The sequence below is a fragment of the Cryptomeria japonica genome, chromosome 3, assembly GCF_030272615.1.
Source record: "Cryptomeria japonica chromosome 3, Sugi_1.0, whole genome shotgun sequence".
NCBI lineage: Eukaryota > Viridiplantae > Streptophyta > Pinopsida > Cupressales > Cupressaceae > Cryptomeria > Cryptomeria japonica.
The window spans coordinates 175,051,596-175,062,284 of NC_081407.1; the positions used below are offsets into that span (position 1 = coordinate 175,051,596).

The 10,689-nt window shown below is 35.0% G+C and overlaps 1 protein-coding gene across 1 annotated transcript; it reads left to right on the forward strand.

Annotated features, from left to right (window-relative positions):
* Positions 1-8,510: 8,510 nt before the first annotated feature.
* Positions 8,511-9,712, forward strand: LOC131029225 (endochitinase 4-like). The gene is made up of 3 exons (XM_057959647.2): positions 8,511-8,967; positions 9,055-9,169; positions 9,279-9,712. The coding sequence occupies exons 1-3, from the start codon at positions 8,526-8,528 to the stop codon at positions 9,571-9,573; spliced, it is 852 nt and encodes a 283-aa protein (XP_057815630.2). The 5' UTR covers positions 8,511-8,525; the 3' UTR covers positions 9,574-9,712.
* Positions 9,713-10,689: the final 977 nt, after the last annotated feature.

A 10,689-nucleotide genomic window follows, 5' to 3' on the forward strand; every position in this document is an offset into this window, starting at 1 on the left:
TGCAAAATCTGTACAAGGTCTGAGAGAGCACTTCAAGGCTCTTGAGTTATTTTTTCAGGAATTTGGGATGCAAGTGAATACCAACAATACCAAGGTCATGATCTTTTCTTTGAAAAAGAGGTAGCAACAGGTTGATTTTATATTCGAGGGTAGACCCTTGGAGGTAGTGGTTGAATACAAGTACTTAGGAATTGACTTCCACAATAGGCTCAACTAGGAAACATGTAGATCAAAAAGGATACAAGGGGGTTGGAGAGCTTTATACCTTCTTCAAAATAGATGTAGGAAAGTAGAGTTGTAGGATTGGAAGACTAAGAAAACTCCTTTTGGTTTGTTAGTGGTTCTAGTTATCCTTTATGGGTGTGAAGTTTGGGGGAATAGCATGTCAAACCTCAAATGGAGACAAATAGAGAGAATGCAAAAGCATCTAATCACTAGAAGCCTCAAAGTCAAATCAACAATATCATATGAGATCCTTTTGGCTGAAGTTGGTATGTACCTTATTGAGGCCTTAACGGTCATTCAACTATTATGCTACTTAAAAAAGGTGGAAAGTATGGGTAAGCCCTGTTGGCCCAACTTGATTATTGAAGAAAACTTAAGTCGTAGGAAAAGGACTTGGAAGAAAGAAAATAACAAGTGGATGAACAAGTGGGACATAAATTTGTAAGACTGCTCTAGCAATAAAGGATAGATAAAAAAGTGGGTCTTAGAGAAATTTAGGAATGCCATGTGGATAAACCAGCTATTCAAGAAAAACGTGTAATATACTAAATGATTCAACCCTACTTGGGCAGATGATGAAAAAAAATTTTGAGATCCACGATCAATGGTAACGCCAAAATTCTAATTATACAATTAAGGACTGGATCTCACCATTTGAAATGTGAAACTTGTATCTATGGAAGGTGCCAATAGAAGAGTGGGAAGAAAAAACATGCCTATTTTGCAGCAAGGGAATAGTAGAAACAAAATGACATTTCATTATGGAGTGTACAATGTATGAAGACATTTGTAACCAGTTTGGTAATGAATTAAAAGTGGACAGTTTGAACGAGCTTTTTGAAGAGTCAAGACTTCACAAAATGATGAGCCTCTTAATCAAGATTCACAAGAGAAGATCCAGCATGGAAAGGAACCTGAAACTGGGATAATTTGAGCTTGTGTGTCCCTTAGTCTGTTGGGTCTTGTGGACATCATTAAAAATCATTCATTCATTTATTTCACTGCTTCATCACCAGTTCTCACTATTTAAGGTGTAATTGCCATTCATCTTGGGGAATTAAAAAAAAGTGGGAGCAAGAATAAAAACATATAAAGAAAAGAATAGGAACTTCTATATTTTATCTCATCGACACCATTGATAGCAGTGACACAATATACAAAAACAGAGGTAAGAATTGGGGATATAAAACAAAAGAGGGAGAGTTCGCCTGGAAGGGGATCTTTTGGAATAAAATGTATCAAAAAGCTAAGGGTTTGATAAGATTCTATCTAGTTGATTTAGTGCTCTTGAGTATCCACAAGGAGAAGACTACAGCTACACTTTGGAAAAATCTTGGTGATATTTATTAAGGGAAATGTTTGGTAAATAAGTCATTCCTGAGAAAGAAGTTGTACTCCTTAAGGATGGAGGAAGGAAAGTCCATTGCAGATGAATGCATTCAACATGCTTGTTTCTCAATTCAATTTTTTCGGTGACAAGATTGGTGATCAAGTTAAATGTATGCTTTTGTTATGTTCTTTGATGAACTCATGGAATCACCTTGTTATGGCCATTGGGAGCACAACCACTTTAAAGATAGAAGATGTGGTTGGTTCACTATTATCTAAATAGATGTGAATAAAATCTTTTGAGATGGCTAACGAGGCCCTAGTTACTCATGGTAGAATGATGGAGAAAGGCAAGAAAAAGGACAAGAAGGGTAAATCCAAGTCTCTAGGGAGATATAAGTCTCTTGGTAAAAATTCCAAGGCAAAATGTTTGAACTTTGACAAATCTAGTCACTTCAAGAAAGAGTGCAAGGAGGAGAAAAAGAAAGGTAAAAAGGATTTCTTCTGTTTTGACTCTGATAAATCATCTCATGATGAAGTAGATTCTTTTGTCATTACCTTGGCAACACATGCATCAAACAATGTGTGGTTGATAGATTCAGGTGCCTCTTTCCACATGACCTCTCACAAAGGTTGGTTTTCAAAGTATGAAGTGTTTGATAGTGGGAAGGTGTATCTGGGTGATGACTCTCACCTGAAGGTTGTTGGTCGTGAAAGAGTTAAGATTTGATTTCCTAATGGTAGAGTGAAGGGGATTGATGGTGTTTTGCATATCACTAGTTTGGCACGAAACTTAATTTCAGTTAGCAAGTTGAGTGATGTGGGTGTGCACATTTTTGTGCAAGTAAGATGCAAGAGGCTTTATGGTGCTTCATAAGGGTGTTCGGATTGACACCTTGTATAAGCTAGATGCATGCATGGTTTAGTGTAATAGTTCTTCTGTCAAGTCCAAGAAGAGGGCTTTGGATTCTTCATCCTCACCATCAGATAAAGTAGAGATGAAGACTATTGTTTCAACATATGATGGTTATGCTTTCTGGGTACCTAAAGGAGCAAATTCTTTGGAGATGAAGTTCCCATCAGAGAAGACAATGTAATGACACTAGAGAATTAGTCACATTGGTGAGAAGGGTCTTAGAGCCTTGAAAAATAAGAGCCTTGTTGAAGGCCTTGATACTGTAGTCTCAAGTTTGACCTCCATGAAGATTATGTTAAATATGAAAAATAACACCGTGTTTCTTTTTAACTCATGTGTAGTAGGTCAAAGTGCTAGGATGAAGTTAACTCATTATTGCCATTGAGTGTCTTGCCAAGGAACACTTCTATAAGTGTTGTTATTTTGATGATGGAGGCAATATCAAGATCAAATATATTAAGGCTATAGTTATATGGTAAAATATTGATCATAGAATATACTTGTAGTGGATTCATCTTCACTAGATGCTCAAGAGGCTATGGAGTGGGTAGCTTAAGCATGATAGAAACTCATCTTGATGTGGGACTATTCCATAGGTATTTTGTATGATGTAAGGTCTTCATTCTCATCTTGAATACATATCATGAGACTCCTTATAGTTGTTAGTGTTTGTAGGGATTATTGATTCTTATCTCCTAGATTAGGCCATATAGACTAACAAGCATCTGCATAAGGTTGAGCAAGAGGATACAAGACCAATTTCTTGGTCACATTTGCATTGGAAATGATCATTTTATCAAACTTGCAGCCATGGTCATCCAAGGATCAATGGATAACCCACCAAATTGGCTTTTGGCGGCAAGACAACAAAATCAACAGGGTATTCCCAGAATCCAATGTGATAAATATACCTTAAATCACCTCCTCAACTTTAAAAATTGATCTATCTACAAGTTGTAGAACTATTGGTATTGGCTACAAATTCATAAACTATAGATTAACTATTGTCTCGCTAGTCATGATGTTTATAGTTGCACCAAGGTCAATTGAGGTGTTTTTAATACGTGTCTCATTGATATGAACACCTACAATAGAGGTACTAGGCTTGATGACCCAGGGATAACTAGTGTGCCTAACATAATGTCACCCGGTTGTCCAATGACATGGATAGTCTAGGGATCCTTCTTTTTCTCGTTGACCATTAAGAATAGTAGATCAAAATAATCTTTTAAAATTATCATTAGCCAGGATTTAAGAATAAGGATTGCATGAAAAAAAAATCTTGAACATGAATTTATAGTTTGATTAATCTTATTATTAACTATTGAAGATATAATGAGTCCAAACTTACTTGTAAATGATCTATTTTTCTAGATGATCTACTAAATTAATAATTACATATATTTTATTATGTATTTATGGGTCACAATAATATATTACACATGTAAAGGCAACATAAATCATCACATTTCACTTGATGTACATACTCTTTTTAGGCATAAGAGGTCTAAATTAGGATTTGTCAAATCTCCTAATTCACTCAAAATTGTGGGCCGTTAGTGCCTCAATATAGGTTGTGTTCTCGCAAGATAACTGATACATCTTAAAACATTGTACGATGCATTCTACCTATAGGCTACAAAAGGTCTGCAATATATGACTTGCAAGATCTTACAATGTTAGAAAACAAATTGTTTATCATCAAGTTTGAAATTCACTCAAACCTTGTCCTCCATTTTATTTCAATGGCAAACTCAGGGCTTAGAAAAAATTTTCTAACATGATTTCATGGTTATTTAAGCTCTATCCACATTTTGCATACATGTCTACTAGGCCACTAGCAATTACAACACTTGTCAGAAACTTCAAATAGACAAAATAGACAAAAACAAAACCATTCTTCCACTCTTTGACAGGAACTTCATTGCTCAATAGCCATTGTTCTCTAATAAGACAGAGAATGAATGCCAAATCCCAAACCATGACATTGACACAAAGACATTTTCAAGATCACTCTTTAATTATGGAGCCATATAGCATTCTCCTTCATATTTACTTTCCTAACTTAAATTTCAATTATTACAAAGTACCAATATCTAATTACTTAACACACAAGAACTTTTCATTAAATTAACTTAAATATCCATTAAAAAATATGTATTTACCTTTGCGAGAAGATTGTATGCTTTTTATGCATGGCTTGCCAAACCAGGCCTATGTGGCAAGCAAGCCATTGATCGCGATCTGGTCATGGAGATAAACAAATGCAGACTGGTAAGACAGATGGGTATTAGAATAAATAAAGCACATGATGCAGGTTAACTCAAACATTTTTTCATATTTACTTAAAAACAAATTTATGATATTCTATAACCTAAACTTGATTGTCCCAAGAGAACTGACTGCATATATAAGATCTACTGGCATACACAGATTATTTCGTTTCATTTTAATCACCATTTTCAAATTTTGTAGGTAAGTACAATGAAATTTGATTGTCCCCAATTGTGTCATTGGGCTCATTGATATTTTTCATGGTTTTCCATATTCTCAATCTCTATTAGCTATCACTGAAGTTTGATTTGAAATGACTTATGGCATAGTTATAGACTTGTAAATAACAATTAACAATCTTTTAATCATTATGGGCTTGCCTGGTAGACAATTATCTTTTTTCGGCTTCTGCTAAAATATGGAAGAAAATATTTTTACAAAATTAAAAATCATAAATAATTTTTATTAAGTAAATATTTCATTGAAATTAGAAAAATATCAGATCTTACAAATTGATAAAAAAACATTCACACAATCAAATCCAAAAGAACATACAAATAAAAATCTACTTTAATTTAAAAAACATCCCTTAAACCAATACAAACTTTAAATATATCACTACACGTTTTTGAATGGGTTTTTCTCGGCTGCATCGAAGATTCGATCCTGGGTCGACCTTGATTGCTGGCAAAACTTCTGATAGTAATTCACTCTGCTGCTCACACTTGCATCAATTCCACCGTCGCATTCCATGATGTTGATAGCTCTAATGGTGCCTCCAAAGCCTTGGTCAGACGTGATTGCTGTATGAGTACTCTTGCTGTTCACCATCCAAAACCACACCGTCGTCTTAAATGAGATTTTCGAATCAGTAGACATGACCTCTGGATTGTTCAACCCATCAAAGCCAAGGTACATTCCTGCCGCTCCGTAGTTATATGACTTCTCTCTTATTGAGATCAGAAGACCCAGATGTCCCGAAGCCCTTGAAATCCCTTTCCCCCATCTTCTCCAACTATAGAGTTAAAAAAACCAGAAGAAACTACTAAAATGGTGAAGAGGACCAGAAGATGTTGCTCTTACTATTTTGTGTAGCCATGATTTGCATTCTGTGTTTATTCTCCTCCATTTGATACCGCTAATTTTGATGGGTTATATTACGGTCATGGACATTTTGCGTAAAATTCACGGTACTTTTGACTCAAGTCTAGAGTGGAAAAGTCCAGTGTGGAAAAGTCTGCGGGAAGATAACGTTCGCGTAACTTTTGAGTCAAAGTACAATTATTTCAAGCACATTTTTTTGACTACTCGTCGCGGTGATTACGCGCAATTTTGTTTGACTAGTAACCAAGAAAGAAAAAAGGAAAAGCTAGAGCTAGGCATTCTAATGGGGCTGTAATTTAGCATCACACTTAATTTATTTAATTTTATTATCAATTTCTCATAAATTTCAACCTTTTATAATTTTTGTAAAATAAATGATTACAAACATTTTTATTTATTAAAATAAATCATTAAATATAACAATATTATTAACTAGTATACTTATATTTTATAAAATTTATGTAAAATTCGCCGACAGATATCAAAATTCAAAATATTTGCAACAATCATAAATATGATATTAAGACATTATGCAAGAAGATGAAAATAACTCAGCGCATGCTTTATTAGAAGATAATGTATTTACATATAGCATTTTTGAATGAAAACCTAAGAATCCAATCTAATTTTTATTATATTTATCAACAATTATATTATAATATGTTTTTGATAAGCATAATTTTACTAGGATATATACTTCACATGATAAGTAGAAGAACTACTTTGATTCAATATTTATATGTAACATGCATTTTACATTAATAGAATTATGTTCTTATATATGCATATAGAGTTTATTTTGAAGGAATGCCTAAATATGATTATACAATAATATTTAAGCATAATCAGGAAAACACAAAATATAAAAAATCTTATAGTAAGAGAGTCCAAACATTTTCCAATTTTGGAAAAGTGGACGTAAACCCAAATACCCACCATAATATTTGGAACCTGTCTTTGGATTTGTTCCCATTTCGCAAACTATTGAATTGTCCAACAATTTGTTCATCCAAAAATAAATCAGTGGCCAAATAGAGGGGGGGAATTTTTCAGAACTAAAATGGATCTTATCTCACAAAATGTATCTCATCTACACTTGACATTGTTGACAATATGGTCTTGAATCAATGACACTATCCATAGGAAAAAAGGGAAAATAAAAAGAGAGAACAAATATTATTGAGGGTGCCAAAGATATAAGCCCAAAATAGAATTAGGTAACGTCAATCAATCACTTGAATCATGTCTTCTTCCACTTTTTAACAATTACTAAAAATGGTCGTAGGTGAGCTATAACATCAAAATATTAGTCCTGGCCAAAAGTGATGGCCTTGCTGAGACCACAAGACACGCTCTTTATGCCTATTTCAAGAAATAAGATTTCATTTAAATAAAAGATAACTTACACCATTTGAATCTTTGAATATACTACACCCATATTTTGTACGCGATGACATAGAGAATAGTTGTGAGTGTCCATGTAAGCATGAAGAAAGTGATGGGGGCCATTGTCTTTCTACAGTGGCCGTGGAGGCATCTGAAGGAGGAGCACCGGTTCAAAATATTGAATCATATAGCTGTAGGGAGTAATAGTGGTGGGAATTCAGAGGATGGATGTAGACAATTACAAGAGGCAAACATATATCCTTGAGAAACTGCAAAACAAAAGAATGTCAAAAAACAATGATGAAAGATGCATTAGAACGAACTAACCTTGTAAAGTCTAATTCAACCCAAGAAAAAGAATTGTATAACTCACAAAAGGCTTGTGTTGTTTGTATAGAAATTTTATTACAGGGATGGTTGAGTAGTAGAGTAGCAAAGGAGCGATTGAGAAGCAGTAGTAGGTGGAGTGGCTAAGATTCGGAGATGATGAGTAAACTGAATCTTCCATTGTCTTTTTGTTTTCTTTTATAGACTAAACCCGCTATTCTACTGCTCTGTCAATGGTAACTCATTTAATTTTTCCTTTCTTTCATAAATCATCCACTCTCTGACAAATTTCAGTTGGCATTGATGATTAGCGCCTGCTACAGATTCTGGTTGTGAGGGCGGATTAAGGGAGACATTTCAATTATAGATTGTACCTATAAGGGTCTATTAAGGGAGATTTTTCAATTGCAGAAAGCATTAAGTGAGACGTTACAATTGCATAACCACTATGCTGCCTCCAGCCTATTGCCACCCTGCTATCTACCCTGTGATCAGGGTTCATGTAAACGTCAATTTTTCTTTTAAAAGATTTTTTGTTTACGGACAACTTGAATCCCATTGTAGATCGCCTATGAGCGAAATTAAATAATAAAAAACAGTCCACAACCTTATTAAATTATATTATTTATTTATTGATATACATTTCCGTAAAAGCATTCTCTCTAAACAACTTAAAACCAAAAGATCATAGATTAAAAACATTCTACGCTTAAGCTAACGCACATTAATTTAAAACATCCTTGACTTGACTCGAGTCAAGTCTCTCTGTCGCAATCGAGTCAAGTCTCTTTGCCGCGTTTTCCTTTTGCTTTCGTGATCGAGCAATTTGCGCCACCGACATGAGAGACTTTATCCTCCATTAAGGACATGACTGACTCTAAAGCACCGTTAAAGTCACGCAAAAATATCTATCGCCGTGTATTACAAGTAAGTGGACAACACCCATTATAAATAGGGGTAGCAAATGGCGGAGAATAAACATAGAATGCAAATCATGGCTGCACAAAATAGTAAGAGCAGGACCTTCTGGTGCTCTTCAGCATGCGTGGTGCTTGTTTTATTAGTGTTTGTGGATGTGGGAGTGTGTCAAAATTGTGGATGTAATGGACTGTGTTGTAGTCAGTATGGATACTGTGGAAGTGGAGATGCCTACTGTGGGGCTGGTTGTAAAGAAGGGCCCTGTTATTCTTCTTCTCCTCCTTCTACTGGCGCCGGAGTGGGTTCTATAGTTTCTTCTGATGTCTTCAACTCTATAGTTGGAGGGTGCGAAGGAAATGGGTTTTATAATTACGATTCCTTCATTAATGCTGCTAATGCTTTCAATGACTTTGGGACATCTGGGTCTTCTGATGTTAATAAGAGAGAAGTTGCTGCCTTCTTTGCTAATGCTGCCCATGAGACTGGAGGTAACATATGCATTACAATTTTTATCTTGTGTTCTATCTATTACAAATTTATGTTGCTAGTAGCAGGGCTAATGAATTGTATAACAGGGTTTTGCTCCATCGAAGAGAAGGAAAAAGACGTGTACTGTGATCCCTCCTACACTCAGTATCCCTGCACCCCTGGCAAGAGTTATTATGGCAGAGGCCCTCTGCAGCTCTCATGGTCGGTAACTACTTTCATATCCTACATACTTAGTTTCTAAATTTCAATCAATCAAATACTATGACACTGCTCTGTATAGCTTAGCTATTCTAATTTAAGGGGATGACAGGAACTACAACTACGGAGCGGCAGGAAACTACTTTCAGTTTGATGGGCTGAACAATCCAGAGAAGGTGGCCACTGATTCGAGCCTCTCATTTAAGACGTCGGTGTGGTTTTGGATGGTGAACAGCAACTGTCATAAGGCAATCACGTCTGACCAAGGCTTTGGAGGCACCATTAAAGCTATTAACAGCGGGGAATGCGGCGGTGGAGATGATGGAAAGGTGAGCAACAGAGTTGGGTACTTCCAGAAGTTTTGCCAGCAACTCAACGTCGACCCCGGACAGAATCTTCGATGTTAATTTGCCAATTCACATCAGCTCCATAAGCGAAGTGTTCTGATTTCCTAATCAGACCACTTTTATCGATATTATTTTAGTTTTTCAACTTATGCTCTTTCTGAGATTACAATATGTATGCGATCAATTTTCCATGCGCTCCTTTCATCAGTTTTGTGTTTGTCAGTCTAGTCATTTCTCCCGACAGGTGGCAATTACAAATTTGCCTGCTGTCAAAAATGAAATTTCTTTTTAATAAATATGAAAAAGTTTGGTAATAGTTTAATATAAATAATAATAATAATGCAGACACTTATTTGTTCATAAATGTTTGAGTTAGTTTGTATCATGTACTTTATTTATATCAACATGAGTCTGCCTTAACAGGCTGCATTTGTTTATCTCCTCAGTCACATCCCGGTCAATGATCCGCTTCGCTGCAGAGGTCTGGTTTAGTAGGCCCATGGAAGATCATGGTTTGAACCACACCATCTCAAAAGATAAAAAGGGGAAGTCTTGCAAATTTCATATTGACCAAAAATATTTCTTATGATTAAACGATAGAATCTTTTTGAAAGAAAAAAAGATTGCTAATTTAATAAAATGTATACAAAACCTATCAATCAGTAGGTAGATATGTGTTATGTAATTGTATATTTACACTAATTAAATAAGAAGAAGAAGAAATTAAGTCTGACATCTAGTGGTGCTCATAAATATTTTTATAAGATGACTTTATGATCAAGTTGCGTGTCATATTTATTTATAAGCATGTAATCATATAATTATAAACATTATATATATATAGAAAGACAATCTTCAATATGACATTTAATGTATGAGCACACAAAGGTCGCTAGTCATTTCATTCTAAGAGATAATTCAAATAGTAAAAAATGCAATGGAATTGAACTATGGGAATCGGACCTTGAATAAGGCATAAAACCAAGAGAGAAAGCATAAAGCTAAAATAGAAGCCCTAAATCTACAATAAGAAGAAAGAGCCCACAATTATGTGTAATACCAAAATAATATGGGAGATCTCAAAAGTAAAGCAATACCAGTGACAATATAGATAAGAGAGAAGCATGATGTCCCCAAATGTAAATAGTAAAAGACAATGTTGAGCATAATTCCCTC